The sequence below is a fragment of the Anomaloglossus baeobatrachus genome, chromosome 10 (genome assembly GCF_048569485.1).
Source record: "Anomaloglossus baeobatrachus isolate aAnoBae1 chromosome 10, aAnoBae1.hap1, whole genome shotgun sequence".
NCBI classification, from domain to species: domain Eukaryota; kingdom Metazoa; phylum Chordata; class Amphibia; order Anura; family Aromobatidae; genus Anomaloglossus; species Anomaloglossus baeobatrachus.
Window position 1 is genome coordinate 57643805 of NC_134362.1, and position 15968 is coordinate 57659772.

Here is a 15968-nt window from a genome sequence, read left to right on the forward strand (position 1 = left end):
GACTCGAGCTCCAAAGTGTCCTTTGACCTTTTTGGCCTTGCCGACCCTCCTGTCCCTTCCACAGTCCGGTCTACAGCTAGGACTATCCCTCATTAAGGGACAGGTCTCGGCTCTGTCAGTATGTGCCAGCGGCGTATCGTCCGGCTGGCTCCGGTGCGCTCCTTTTAAGGGCGCATCTCACATCATTCCGCCTTTCCGGCGGCCTATGGAGCCTGGGACCTTAATCCGGTCCTCCCGGTTCCCGGAAACCCCCCTTTGCGCCTCTTGGGGAGGTTTCTTTGTTTCATCTTTCACAGAAAGTAGTCTTTCTAGTGGCTATAATTTCCCGCCAGAGAGTTCTGGCTGCACTCTCTCGGAGTCACCCCCTTTTTTGGTCTTTTGCATCAAGACAAGGTGGTCTTCGTCCGACTCCGGACTTTTTTTCCCTAAGGTGGTTACTGCTTCCACCTTATCCGGGGCAATTTTCCTGCCTTCCTTTTGTCCGGCTCCTGTTCATCGCTTGAGGAAGCGTTTCATATCCTGGATCTGGTGCGGGAGCTCCGGATCTATGTGTCTCGCACCGCCGTTATTAGGCGGTGCACCTCTCTCTGGTGCTGACTGCTAGTCAGCGTAGCGGTCTCTCGGCATCTAAGCCGACCCTGATTCGTTGGCTTAGGTCGGCCATTTTCGAGACCTACAAGTATACTCAAGTGCCTTCCCCGCCGGGGATCAGAGCACATTTGATCAGACCTGTCGGCGCCTTTTTGGGCTTTCAGGCACCAGGTTACGGCTCAGTAGGTCTGTCAGACTGCAGCTCGAATTAGTCTGCATACTTTTTCGAAGCACTACACAAGGCATGCTCATGCTTTGGCAGACGCGGGCTTGGGCAGACGCATTTTTCCGGCGTCTGTCGCCCATTTGTGAAGTTAGGTTTACCTGCTTCTCAGTTGTCTGTTTATTCCCACCCATGGACTGCTTTTGAACGTCCCATGGTCTGGGTCTCCCATAGGAACGATAAAGAAAAAGAGAATTTTGTTACTTACCGTAAATTCTTTTTCTTATAGTTCCGTCATGGGAGACCCAGCACCCTCCCTATTGCCTGTTGGCAGGTTTCTTGTTCCGTGTGTCTTCACCGGCTGTTATTGTTGTAGACAGAGGTTCCGGTTCTTCCGGATTTTACTCTGTCTCTTCTTGTGGGTGGATGTCCTCCTTCAGCTTTTGCACTAAACTGGCTAGGACTGGCTAGCAGGGGGTGTATATGCTAGGAGGGAGGAGCTACACGTTTTGAGTGTAGTAACTTTGTGTGTCCTCCGGGGGCAGTAGCTATACACCCATGGTCTGGGTCTCCCATGACGGAACTATAAGAAAAAGAATTTACGGTAAGTAACAAAATTCTCTTTTTCTTCATCGTTCCTTATGGGAGACCCAGACCATGGGACGTCTCAAAGCAGTCCATGGGTGGGAAATAAACAGAAACTGAGAAGTAGGCAAAACCTAACTTCACAAATGGGCGACAGCCGCCTGAAGGATGCGTCTGCCCAAGCTCGCATCTGCCGAAGCATGAGCATGCACTTGGTAGTGCTTTGAAAAGGTGTGCAGACTAGACAAAGTGGCAGCCTGACAGACTTGCTGGGCCGTAGCCTGGTGCCTGAAAGCCCAGGAGGCACCGACAGCTCTGGTCGAGTGCGCCTTAATCCCTGGCGGTGGAGGCACCTGAGAACATTGGTAGGCATCGGATATGGCCGACCTAATCCAACGAGCTAGGATCGGTTTAGAAGCCGAGAGACCCTTGCGCTGACCTGTGGTCAGCACAAAAAGAGAGGTGCACCGCCTAAGGGTAGCGGTGCGTGACACATAGATCCGGAGCGCCCGCACCAAATCTAAAGTATGCAACGCTTTCTCAAAGCGGTGCACAGGGGCCGGACAAAGGGAAGGCAATGAAATGTCCTGGTTAAGGTGGAAAGGAGACACCACCTTAGGGAGAAAGTCCGGAGTCGGACGGAGAACCACCTTGTCTTGGTGAAAAACCAAAAAGGGTGACTCCGAAGAGAGCGCAGCCAAATCAGAGACTCTCCTGAGAGAAGTTATGGCCACCAGAAAGACCACCTTCTGAGAAAGACGAAACAAAGAAACCTCCCTAAGAGGCTCAAAGGGGGGTTTCTGTAAGGCCGTGAGGACCAGATTGAGGTCCCAGGGATCCAGAGGCCGCCGATAAGGCGGAATGATGTGAGATGCGCCCTGCATGAAGGTGCGCACCTGAGCCAGTCGGGCGATACGCCGCTGGAACAACACTGACAGAGCCGAGACCTGTCTTTTGAGGGAATTGAGGGATTGTCCTAGCTGCAGACCGGACTGTAGAAAGGACAGGATGGTCGGCAAGGAAAACGGCCAGGGAGCATGGCCGGAAGAGCGGCACCAGGACAGGAAAATTCTCCAAGTCCTGTGGTAAATCCTGGCCGAGGAAGACTTCCGAGCCTGAGTCATAGTGGAGATGACCTCGGAAGGAATGCCTGAAGCCGTCAGGATCCAGGACTAAAGAGCCACGCCGTCAATCTGAGAGCCACAGAATTCTGGCGGAAAAACGGACCTTGAGAGAGAAGGTCTGGGCGGTCCGGGAGATGCCACGGCACCTCTACGGACAGACGGAGCAGGTCTGGGTACCAAGCTCGCCTGGGCCAGTCTGGAGCAATGATTATGACTCGACGGCCCTCCATTCTGATCTTGCGCAGGACTCTGGGCAAGAGAGCTAGAGGGGGAAACACGTAGGCCAGACGGAACTGGGACCAATCCTGAACCAGCGCGTCCGCCGCTAAGGCCTGAGGATCGTGGGAGCGAGCCACGTAAACCGGGAACTTGTTGTTGTGCCGGGATGCCATTAGATCCACTTCGGAGTGCCCCACTTGCGGCAGATTGACCGGAACACTGCCGGATGCAGGGCCCACTCGCCGCTGTCCACGGTTTGACGGCTGAGATAATCTGCCTCCCAGTTTTCTACGCCTGGGATGTGGACTGCGGATATGGTGGACTTGGAGTCCTCCGTCCACTGAAGGATACGTTGAACTTCCAACATTGCTAGGCGGCTGCGAGTCCCCCCCTGGTGATTGATGTAGGCAACTGCTGTCGCGTTGTCTGACTGGACTCGAATGTGCTTGCCCGCCAACAGGTGGTGAAAGGCTATGAGAGCTAGGAGCACAGCTCTGATTTCCAGCACATTGATCGAGAGGGCTGATTCGGACGGAGTCCAAGTGCCCTGTGCTCGGTGGTGGAGAAACACTGCTCCCCAGCCGGATAGACTGGCGTCCGTGGTGAGAATCACCCAGGACGGGGCCAGAAAGGAGCGTCCCTGGGACAGAGAGAGGGGCCGAAGCCACCACTGAAGAGAGCTCCTGGTCTGTGGCGACAGAGCCACTAGCCTGTGCAAGGAAGAGGTCCGCTTGTCCCAACAGCGGAGAATGTCCAGCTGCAGGGGACGCAGATGGAACTGGGCAAAGGGAACCGCTTCCATTGACGCCACCATCTGACCCAGCACCTGCATGAGGTGCCTGATGGAATGACGGCAGGGCCTCAGCAGAGAGCGCACCGCCAGATGAAGGGACTGCTGTTTGACTAAGGGCAGCTTCACAAGTGCCGGCAGAGTCTCGAATTGCATCCCTAGGTACGTAAGATTTTGGGTCGGGGTCAGAGTGGACTTGGGCAGATTGACAAGCCACCCGAATTGAACAAGCGTGTCGAGAGTGAGCGAGACACTCCGCTGACAGTCTGCACTGGATGAAGCCTTGACTAGAAGGTCGTCCAGGTAAGGAATCACTGCCAACCCCTGGAGGTGCAGAACCGCAACCACTGCTGCCATCACCTTGGTGAATACATGGGGGGCCGTGGCTAACCCGAAGGGGAGAGCCACGAATTGGAAATGTTCCTCTCCGATTGCAAAACGTAGCCAACGCTGGTGTGAAACTGCAATTGGCACATGCAGATAGGCATCTCTGATGTCGATGGATGCTAGAAAATCTCCTTGGGTCATTGAGGCAATGACCGATCGCAGAGATTCCATGCGAAAGTGCCGCACCTGAACATGCTTGTTGAGAAGCTTGAGATCCAGGATGGGTCGGAAGGAACCGTCCTTCTTGGGGACTAGGAAGAGGTTTGAGTAGAAACCTCTGAACCGTTCCCGGGCGGGAACCGGAACAATTACTCCGTTGGCCTGCAAGGATGCCACGGCCTGTGAGAAGGCGGCGGCTTTGGAGCAGGGGGGAGTGGACAGAAAAAATCTGTTTGGCGGGCTGGAAGAAAATTCTATCCTGTAGCCGTGGGAGATGATATCCCGCACCCACTGATCGGAGACGTGTTGAAACCACACGTCGCCAAAGTGGGAGAGCCTGCCACCGACCAAGGACGTTGCTGGCGCAGCCAGATAGTCAAGAGGAGGCTGCCTTAGTGGCAGCAGCTCCTCCGTTCTTCTGAGGACGCGGCTTCGCGCGCCAGCTGGGTTTTCGATCCTTGGCTGAGTTAGTGGACGAGGCTGAGGGCTTAGAGGATGACCAGTTAGAGGAACGAAAGGAACGAAACCTCGACTGGTTCCTGCCCTGGACAGGTTTCCTGGTTTTAGTTTGTGGCAAGGAAGTACTCTTCCCGCCAGTAGCTTCCTTAATAATTTCATCCAGCTGTTCCCCGAACAGCCTGGACCCAGCAAAGGGGAGTCCAGCAAGGTACTTCTTGGAAGAAGCGTCTGCTTTCCATTCTCGAAGCCACAAGATCCTGCGGATCGCGAGTGAATTAGCGGAAGCCACCGCCGTGCGGTGAGAAGCCTCCAGAATGGCAGACATGGCGTAGGATGAAAAAGCCGAAGCCTGTGAAGTTAAGGCAACCATTTCAGGTATAGAGTCCCTGGCGAGGGAATGTATCTCCGCCAGAGAAGCAGAGACTGCCTTAAGAGCCCACACTGCTGCAAAGGACGGGGAGAACGAGGCCCCTGCCGCCTCATATACAGACTTGGCCAGAAGGTCAACCTGGCGGTCAGTGGGATCCTTGAGTGAGGTGCCATCGGCCACAGATACAACTGTCCGGGCTGAGATCCTAGACACCGGAGGATCCACCTTTGGTGACTGAGCCCACTCCTTGACCACCTCTGGTGGAAAGGGAAAACGGTCATCAGAACTACGCTTTGGGAAGCGTTTGTCAGGACAGGCCCTGGGCTTGGTCACAGTGGCCTGAAAACTGGAGTGGTTAAAAAACATACTCCTTGCTCTCTTAGGTGAGGTAAACTGGTGTATTTCTACCAGAGAGGCTTGTTCCTCTGACACTGGAGGATTGAGGTTCAGTACGGAGTTAATGGACGCAATCAAGTCACTAACATCCGCATCACCCTCAGATAGATCAATGGGATACATAGAGGTAGCGTCCGAGCCCACTGTAAAGGCATCCTCCTCGCCCTGCACTTCAGCTCGTGAATCAGAGCCGTGGGACGAGGAGGGAGAAAAGTCCCTGCGTCTCCGTATAGGAGGACGGGGTCCGGGAACAGATAAAAACTCCTCTGTGAGCTCTGCAGAGCAAGTCGGAGCAGCAGAGGCGCCCTGAGAAGGGGGCTGATGCATGGTCAGCAGAGTCCGGGACAGCTGTCCCATGGAGTCGGCAAAGGACTGTGAGATAGCTTTAGAAAACGATGCTACCCAAGCCGGGGGTTCAGCCACCGGGGACGGAGCAGCCGAAGAGACCCCTGGGGAGGCTCCAGGCTGAGGGACCACCATGTTAGAACAGGCATCACAATGTGGATATGTGCTCGGTTCAGGCAGTATGAGCTTACATGCAGTGCATATAGAGTAAAGCCTTGCAGCCTTGCTCCTAGTGAGACATGCTGCTGAGGTGGAGGCTCTGCAGTAAAGTACACACTCCTTTAGAATGACCCCCAGAGAGTGTATAATAAAGCCCACAACCAGAGGTTGTGGCTTACCAGACCGCTTTTTGTGTGCCCTCCGGATTCCCAGCTCGGACCCCCAGTAGATGCAGAAGTTGCAGCAGCCAGCGCCGATCAGTGTGTAAACGCTGATAAAATGGCGCTGGAGTGAGGAGGGGGGGGCGGGGTTTACTCCAGGAGCGGGAACCGGAGGGCCAAGGAGAAATACAGGGGAGGGGAACATCTCCTCAGAGAGGAGTGTCCTCCCCTCTGCTGAACGGCCGGTGGGCGGCGCCGCACTGTCCCTCTGCATGATGACATGCAGGGGCAGTGAAACCGAAAGTAGGCCGCAACTGAAGCCGGGGCCTAGATTTATCCATGCGGCAGACGAGCAGGCACCTTCGGCGCGGTTCTCAGGAAAAAAACAGAGAACCGGCCGGAAATCACAGCAAGTGAACAAAACACACTCTCCCCACAATAAATGTACAAGGGACCCCTGAATAACGTCTCAATACTTAGCTTGTGAGACGCAGGGCCAGGTCCCGGGGGGGGGGGTGAGCGCTCCGTCCGTCAGGATCCTAAAGGGCTGCGGATGGAGACCGGTCTCCTGCAAAGCAGTGAGAACCGTGATGGCTCCCACTTCAAGCCAGAGCCTCAGGGGATGGTGAAGGAGCACGGCATGTGAAGGCTCCAGCCTTGTAAAATCAACCTTAACAGCACCGCCGACACAGTGGGGTGAGAAGGGACATGCCGGGAGTCCAGATTGGACCCGCTTTTCTTCCAAATCTTTGAAATCAAAAATCAAAATTCAGAGAATGCATGTGTGTGTGTGACCTCCTGAACACAAAGCATTGAACTGGTTGGATTTGTCATCCGGGGGGTGTATATGCTCGGAGGGAGGAGCTACACTTTTAGTGTAGTACGTACTTTGTGTGTCCTCCGGAGGCAGAAGCTATACACCCATGGTCTGGGTCTCCCATAAGGAACGATGAAGAAAAGTAAATGGCATTGCTTGTTTCTTTATCGTTCCTTTATGGGAGACCCAGACCATGGGTGTATAGCTAGCGACCTCCGGAGGACACACAAAGCACTACACTCAAACGTGTAGCTCCTCCCTCCGGGCTATATACACCCCCTGGATGACAATCTACCCAGTTCAACGCTTTGTGTTTCAGGAGGATACACACACTTTTATTTCCTCATATTTTTTTTCAATTTTTTTTTAATTTTTTAAAGATTGGAAGAAAAGCGGGTCCAGTCTGGACTCCCGGCATGTCCCTTCACGCTCCACTCTGCGGGGTGCTGTTAAGGTTGATCTTAATAAGGCTGGAGCCTTCACATGCCGTGCTCCTTCGCATCCTCTGTCGAGGCTCTGTTTGAAGTGGGAGCCATCACGGTCCTCTCTGCTTGCAGGAGGCCGGCTCCATCCACAGCCCTGTCTGGTCCCTGCTGGAAGGAGCGTTAACCCCCACTCAGGGACATGGCCCTGCGTCTCAAAACTAAGTATTGAGACGTTTTTTCAGGGGTCCCGGGTGCTTTTATTATGGGGGCAGTATGTGCTTTAGCGTTACTGTTAATTTCGGCCGGTTCTGGGAATTTCCCATGAGAACCGCGCCGACGGTGCCTGCTCGTCGGCCGCACTTTAAAATCTAGGCCCCGGCTTCAGTTTGGGCCTAGTTTCGTTTTTGGCTTCTTCTGTATGTTTTGCATACAGCGCCGCCCACCGCCCGGCCAGCAGAGGGGAGGGCACTCCTCTCTAAGGAGATGTCCCCTCCCCTGTCTACCCCCCTGTATCTCTGTGCCCTCTGTTTTTCCCGCTCCTGGGCTTATACACGCCCCCCCTCCTTCTCCCAGCGCCATTTTCTCAGCGTTTTTATACCACTGAGAAGCGCTGGATGCTACTGCTGCATACTTTTTGGAAAGCTGTCACTTTACAGGGGAGCGGTGAAATCCGGAGGACACACAGAGAACAGGGCTGGTAAGCCACAACCTAGGGTTGTGGATTTTTATACACTCAGGCTTTCTACAGGAGTGTGTTTTGGCTGCAGAGCTTCCTCCACAGCAGCATGTCTGTCACTAGGAGCAAGGCTGCAAACATGTATGCTATATGCACTGCTTGCAAGCTAATTCTGCCAGAGCCTAGCACGTACCCACATTGTGATAACTGTGCTAATATGGTTGTGTCTCAGCCTGGAGCCTCCTCAGGGGTCCCTCTGGCTGCTTCGGTCCCGGTGGCTGAACCCCCGGCTTGGATAGCATCCTTTTCACAGGCTCTTTCCAAGTCGTTTGCCGATTCCATGGGGCAGCTGTCCCAGACGCTGCTGTCTATGCATCAGCCTCCCTCTCAGGGTGTCTCTGCGGCTCCGAGCTCTGCAGAGCCCTCAGAGCATGTCCTAGGACCCCGTCCCCCTAAACGGAGACGCACGGACCCTTCTCCTTCCTCGTCCCACGGCTCTGATTCACAAGCCGAGGTGCGGGGCGAGGATGATTCACTTACTGTGGGCTCAGACTCTGCCTCTATGTACCCCATTGACTTGTCTGAGGGCGATGCGGACGTTAGTGACTTGATTGCGTCCATTAACTCCGTACTGAACCTCAACCCACAGGAGTCAGAGGATCAACCCTCTCTGGTAGAGGTACACCAGTTTACCTCTCCTAAGAAACCTAGGAGTATGTTTTTTAACCACTCCAGCTTTCAGACCACTGTTAACAAGCCTAGGGTCTGTCCTGACAAACGTTTTCCGAAACGTAGTTCAGATGACCGTTTCCCGTTTCCACCGGAGGTGGTTAAGGACTGGGCCCAGTCCCCAAAGGTAGACCCTCCAGTGTCCAGAATCTCGGCCCGCACAGTAGTTGCGGTGGCCGACGGCACTTCTCTTAAGGATCCCACTGACCGCCAGGTTGACCTTCTGGCCAAGTCTGTATTTGAGGCGGCAGGAGCCTCCTTCTCTCCGTCTTTTGCGGCGGTGTGGGCTCTTAAGGCTGTCTCTGCCTCTCTGGCGGAGATTCATTCCCTCTCCAGGGACTCTATTCCTGAGATGGATGCCTTAACTTCCCGAGCTTCGGCTTTTGCATCCTACGCCATGGCTGCCGTCCTGGAGGCTTCTCACCGCACGGCAGTGGCCTCCGCTAACTCCCTCGCGATCCGCAGGATCTTGTGGCTTCGAGAGTGGAAAGCGGACGCTTCCTCTAAGAAGTACCTTGCGAGTCTCCCTTTTACTGGGTCACGGCTGTTTGGGGAACAGCTGGATGACATAATTAAGGAAGCTACTGGCGGGAAGAGTACTTCCTTGCCACAAGCTAAAGCCAAGAAACCTACCCAGGGCAGGAACCAATCGAGGTTTCGTTCCTTTCGTTCCTCTAACTGGTCATCCTCTAAGCCCACAGTCTCGTCCACTACCGCCAAGGATCGTAAATCCAACTGGCGCGCAAAGCCGCGTCCTCAGAAGACCGGAGGAGCCGCTGCCACCAAGGCAGCCTCCTCGTGACTATCTGGCCGCGCCAGCAACGTCCTTGGTCGGGGGCAGGCTCTCCCACTTTGGCGACGTGTGGTTGCAACACGTCTCCGATCAGTGGGTGCGGGATATCATCACCCACGGCTACAGGATACCTTTTTCCTCCAGCCCGCCAAACAGATTTTTTCTGTCCACCCCCCCCTGCTCCAAAGCCGCCGCCTTCTCTCAGGCCGTGGCATCCCTGCAGACCAACGGTGTAATTGTTCCGGTCCCCGCCCGGGAACGGTTCAGAGGTTTCTACTCAAACCTCTTTCTAGTTCCCAAAAAGGACGGTTCCTCCCGGCCCATCCTGGATCTCAAGCTTCTCAACAAGCATGTTCAGGTGCGGCACTTTCGCATGGAATCTCTAAGATCGGTCATTGCCTCAATGACCCAGGGAGATTTTCTGGCATCCATCGACATCAGAGATGCCTATCTGCATGTGCCTATTGCGGTTTCACACCAGCGCTGGCTACGCTTTGCGATCGGAGAGGAACATTTCCAGTTCGTGGCTCTTCCCTTTGGCTTAGCCACGGCCCCCCGAGTGTTCACCAAGGTCATGGCAGCAGTGGTTGCGGTCCTGCACCTCCAGGGGTTGGCAGTGATTCCTTACCTGGACGACCTTCTAGTCAAGGCCTCATCCAGTGTAGACTGTCAGCGGAGTGTCTCGCTCACTCTCGCCACTCTAGTCCAATTCGGGTGGCTTGTCAACCTCCCCAAGTCGACTCTGACCCCGACCCAGGTACTTTTGTACCTCGGGATGCAATTCGAGACTCTGCCGGCACTTGTCAAGTTGCCCTTAGTCAAACAGCAGTCCCTTCGTCTGGCGGTGCGCTCTCTGCTGAGGCACCGCCGTCATTCCATCAGACACCTCATGCAGGTGCTGGGTCAGATGGTGGCGTCCATGGAAGCGGTTCCCTTTGCCCAGTTCCATCTGCGTCCCTTGCAGCTGGACATTCTCCGCTGTTGGGACAAGCGGATCTCTTCTTTGGACAGGCTGGTGGCTCTGTCATCACAGGCCAGGAACTCCCTTCAGTGGTGGCTTCAGCCCCTCTCCCTTTCACAGGGACGGTCCTTCCTGACTCCGTCCTGGGTGATCCTCACCACGGATGCCAGTCTCTCCGGCTGGGGAGCGGTGTTTCTCCATCACCGAGCACAGAGCACTTGGACTCCGTCCGAATCAGCCCTCCCGATCAATGTGCTGGAGATCAGAGCTGTGTTTCTAGCTCTCCTAGACTTTCACCACCTATTGGCGGGCAAGCACATTCGGGTTCAGTCGGACAATGCGACAGCGGTTGCCTACATCAATCACCAGGGCGGAACTCACAGCCGTCTGGCGATGTTGGAGGTTCAACGAATCCTCCAGTGGACGGAGGACTCAAAGTCCACCATATCCGCAGTCCACATCCCAGGCGTGGAAAACTGGGAGGCCGATTATCTCAGCCGTCAAACCGTGGACGGCGGCGAGTGGGCCCTGCATCCGTCAGTGTTCAGATCAATCTGCCGCAAGTGGGGCACTCCGGAAGTAGATCTAATGGCTTCCCGGCACAACAACAAGGTTCCGGTTTACGTGGCTCGCTCCCACGATCCTCAAGCCTTCGCAGCAGACGCACTGGTTCAGGATTGGTCTCAGTTCAGTCTGGCCTATGTGTTTCCCCCTCTAGCGCTCTTGCCCAGGGTTCTGCGCAAGATCCGAATGGAGGGCCGTCGAGTCATACTCATTGCTCCGGACTGGCCCAGGCGAGCCTGGTACCCAGACCTGCTCCGCCTGTCCGTAGGGATGCCGTGGCATCTCCCGGACCGCCCAGACCTTCTCTCTCAAGGTCCGTTCTTCCGCCAGAATTCTGCGGCTCTCAGATTGACGGCGTGGCTCTTGAGTCCTGGATCCTGACGGCTTCAGGCATTCCCTCTGAGGTCATCTCCACCATGACTCAGGCTCGGAAGTCTTCCTCGGCTAAGATTTACCACAGGACTTGGAGAATTTTCCTGTCCTGGTGTCGCTCTTCCGGCCATGCTCCTTGGCCGTTCGCCTTGCCGACCATCCTGTCTTTTCTACAGTCGGGTCTACAGTTGGGTCTGTCCCTCAATTCACTTAAGGGACAGGTGTCGGCTTTGTCGGTATTGTTCCAGCGGCGTATCGCCCGACTGGCTCAGGTGCGCACCTTCATGCAGGGCGCATCTCACATCATTCCTCCTTACCGACGACCCTTGGATCCCTGGGACCTTAATTTGGTCCTCACGGCCTTACAGAAACCCCCTTTTGAGCCTCTCAGGGAGGTTCCTTTGTCTAGACTTTCACAGAAAGTTGTCTTTCTAGTAGCCATAACTTCTCTCAGGAGAGTTTCTGATTTGGCTGCGCTTTCTTCGGAATCCCCCTTTTTGGTGTTTCACCAAGACAAGGTGGTTCTTCGTCCGACTCCGGATTTTCTCCCTAAGGTGGTGTCTTCCTTCCACCTTAATCAGGACATTTCATTGCCCTCTTTTTGTCCGGCCCCTGTGCATCGCTTTGAGAAGGCGTTGCACACCTTGGATTTGGTGCGGGCGCTCCGAATCTATGTGTCTCGCACCGCCGTTTTTCGGCGGTGCACCTCACTTTTTGTGCTAACCACGGGTCAGCGCAAGGGCCTCTCGGCGTCTAAACCGACCTTGGCTCGTTGGGTTAGGTCGGCTATCGCCGATGCCTACCAATCTTCTCAGGTGCCTCCCCCGTCGGGGATTAAAGCGCACTCGACCAGAGCTGTCGGTGCCTCCTGGGCTTTCAGGCACCAGGCTACGGCTCAGCAGGTGTGTCAGGCTGCCACTTGGTCCAGTCTGCACACTTTTTCTAAGCACTACCAAGTGCATGCTCATGCTTCGGCAGATGCGAGCTTGGGCAGACGCATCCTTCAGGCGGCTGTCGCCCATTTGTGAAGTTAGGTTTTGCCTACTTCTCCGTTTAGTTTATTTCCCACCCATGGACTGCTTTGGAACGTCCCATGGTCTGGGTCTCCCATAAAGGAACGATAAAGAAAAAGAGAATTTTGTTTACTTACCGTAAATTCTTTTTCTTATAGTTCCGACATGGGAGACCCAGCTCCCTCCCTGTTGCCTGTTGGCAGTTTTTTTGTTCCGTGTGCTTCACGGCTGTTGTTAGTAGACAGAGTTCTGGTTTTGCCGAGTTTTACTCTATCTCTACTTATGGGTGGATGTCCTCCTTCAGCTTTTGCACTGAACTGGGTAGATTGTCATCCAGGGGGTGTATATAGCCCGGAGGGAGGAGCTACACGTTTGAGTGTAGTGCTTTGTGTGTCCTCCGGAGGTCGCTAGCTATACACCCATGGTCTGGGTCTCCCATGTCGGAACTATAAGAAAAAGAATTTACGGTAAGTAAACAAAATTCTCTTTTTTTACAACATTGCTTGTTTTTACAAGCGTCTTGCAATTTTGGCCTTGTAAGAGGATGAGATGACCCCTTTTAAATGTCGCAATTATTTTAGGTCTTTACAGTCCTATGTATTGGTTCTACTCTCATAACGTGCTTGTGGTTCTTGACAGCTTAGTAACTATAAGATGTTTGTAGATGCTACTTCTATCATTTTTATTTGCCTACTCAGTGCTCGCACACAAGAGGAGGAGCTTCAAAAGATACACAAGGCAAATGAGCGGGAGAAAAATCAACTGAAGGAAGAGAACAGGAAACTTCAGGAAGACATGGCAAAGGTGAGCGTTGTGTTCGGACAGCACCTTCAAGTCGCTCTTCATTAATACGAGGAGACTGTGATTGTTTACATCATTTTGTAAGATTAGTTAAAACACCACTGCAGAGTTTTTTGTTTGTTGCTGGAGTAGGGCTTTAAATGTAAGTCCTCCACCCCCCTGTCTTATACTCACCTGCCATTGTACTCATCGGTTTCCAGCAACAGCAATGCTCCGGTTGGTCACTGGCAATTTGTGACCTGCCTGTAGCTCCAGTGTTTCATGGAGTGTGCTGGAGGTCACTACTCAAAGTCTATAAGAGCCTCATTGAGTGCTTGTAACGTAACTTCTGACTTCCGGCCATTCACAAGTTACGGGCACAAGATGGTGCCACAGGACCGATGCGGCGCCGAAAAAGGATGAAAATGTCGGAGAGTATGAGGCAGGGGACTTAAAATTTAAAGAACCACTCCAGCCCTGAAAAAAAAAATAAAACAAAATGCTGGAGTGGTACTTTAAAATATAATATATTTTTATTTTAGATGAAGACCACATCAGAAAAGCTGTCCGCTTCTCAAAAGGAACTGGAAGAAGAAGTCCAATTATTGGAAGATAAGAAAGAGACAATAGCCAACTGGGAAGCCCAAATTACTGACATTCTCCAATGGTGAGCGATCATCTTTTTCTTTTATTTTCAACCATAGCATTGTTTATCATAAATTAAAAATATTTTTAGAACTAGCTAAACCCCTTACCCAGCATGGGATGTAATATTATTTGCAATTTTGGGTCTTCCTATATGAAGTAGGCTCCAGTACTGAGCATATGCTAGCGGTGTTGTACTGCAGGTGCCCGACATTGCCGCGAATTGCTGCTTAACTACTTAAAAGCTGTTAATCTGATTTCTCATATTTTTGGGTGCAGATGGGTTATTGGAGTCCAAGGTTCTGTTGAAGATTCCTATGGCTGACACCATAGTCTTCCTGTGAAGCCAACCCTGTGGCTGGGCTTTATAGGCCCAACCATTGGTGTAGCAGATTTAATCTTTAAATTTGCACCAGAAGTTGATAGAGATTTGTGTTACAATTTGCAACAAGGTGCAGAATTCCATTTATGGCACAGGTTTAGAGAAAGATGCGCCAAGTTTAGTGATGAGCGAGTATGCTTGTTACTACTCGGTACTCGCACGAGTATCAATGTACTCGGGCTACTCGGCGGGGACCGAGTAATCTCGCGATACTCGTGCTGTACTCGTGGTCTTCATGTTGGCGCTCTTTTCTTTTTCGCTCTATTGGGAGACCCAGACAATTGGGTGTATAGGCTATGCCTCCGGAGGCCGCACAAAGTACTACACTTAAAAGTGTTAAGCCCCTCCCCTTCTGCCTATACACCCCCCGTGCTCCCACGGGCTCCTCAGTTTTTTGCTTTGTGCGAAGGAGGTCAGACACGCCCAGCACAGCTCCACAGATTGGTCAGCAGCAGCTGCTGACCATGTCGGATGGAAGAAAAGTGGGCCCATATAGGGCCCCCAGCATGCTCCCTTCTCACCCCACTCTTGTCGGCGGTGTTGTTAAGGTTGAGGTATCCATTGTGGGTACGGAGGCTGGAGCCCACATGCTGCTTTCCTTCCCCATCCCCCTCAGGGCTCTGGGTGAAGTGGGATCCTATCGGTCTCCAGGCACTGAGACCGTGCTTCATCCACAACTCCTGTGGAGCCTGATGGATAGGAGCCGGGTACCGTTCAGGGACATGGCCCTGCATCTTGGAGGTATTCTGTATCCCTGTGGGGACCGGGCACGGCATCACCTCAGCTTTGCTGGGTGTGCTAGTGCACCGGGGACCGCGGCGCTGACCGGGTCTATATGTGCCATTACACACTCAGCGTCGCTGAGTGTGTTTATATGTAGGGGCTACCGCACTAACCGCCGCTGCCATGGGAGACTGCGGCGCGGCTGGGACTTGTAGTTCGCCGGGGACTTTCACGCCGGCCGCGCTTTTACGGCGACCGCGTTTATACTAGAGTCCCCGGCTTGCTTGCGGCCTAGTTTTCCCTTTCTCCCGCCCTCAGCCCTGACAGGCAGGGGAAGGGCGGGACGCTGCAGAGCGAGCAGCACTGAGGGCTGGAGTATGATTTACATACTCCACCCCCCTCACTGTGCGCAGTGTGAGCACCAGTTCCCGCACTTTCTCGGCCACGCCCCCAGCTCCCTCCTCTCGTCAGGACGCCGCAGCCATTCCTGTCAGCTCCTCGGACGCTGCAGAGGGGGACAAATCCTGGGAGACCCAGACACTGTCTCTGGTGGCCTCACAACCGCTTTAGGCGGCTGGTAAGCAGCACCTGTTGGTGCTAGCCCCATGGTGCTGTAGTATATTGGTACATTATTTGTGTATTGTATATACTTTACATTGTATGAGCACAGTTCATTCTGGCTATATACCCTATTGTGTTACTCAGGGAAAACTATAGCATGGCGCCCACAAAAGGCAGGGGTGCCAAAACACAGGCTTATTATGCTGCCTGCGCCGCTTGTAAGACCCCACTACCGGCAGGTTCCACTGACCCTCATTGTGTGCAGTGTTCGGCCCCTGTGGCACTTCTTCAGCCGGAGCCTATGCTAAGAGGGGCCCAGGGGGAGCCACCTGTTGACACTGTCCAGGTGACGGGGACTGAGTTTGCAAAACTCTCTGAGACTATGGCTAAGATACTAGAAGCCTTTCAGTCCAGGCCGGTATCTCAGCAAAGGGACTCTGGTGAATCATTGTTCCCTGGCCCCCCTCAGTTGGACCTTCTTTGTCCTCCCGGGGTATCTCATACATCCCAGGCTGAGGGTTCTGACTTAGACCCCAGCCCCAGATCGACTAAGCGGGCTCGCTTAGAATTTCCCTCGACATCATATTGTTTAGGGTCTCAGCGGGGGGAATCCTTGGTT

The 15968-nt window shown here is 53.7% G+C and overlaps 1 protein-coding gene across 2 annotated transcripts in view; it reads left to right on the top strand.

Moving 5' to 3' along the window:
* The window catches only part of CDC42BPG (CDC42 binding protein kinase gamma), a 201474-nt gene that overhangs the window by 133559 nt on the left and 51947 nt on the right, over positions 1–15968 (top strand). For both annotated transcript variants that reach the window (XM_075326797.1, XM_075326798.1), the window contains exons 16-17: positions 12957–13062; positions 13581–13705. In XM_075326797.1, coding sequence (XP_075182912.1) covers positions 12957–13062; positions 13581–13705 — 231 coding nt within the window. The remainder of the gene's footprint in view (positions 1–12956; positions 13063–13580; positions 13706–15968) is intronic.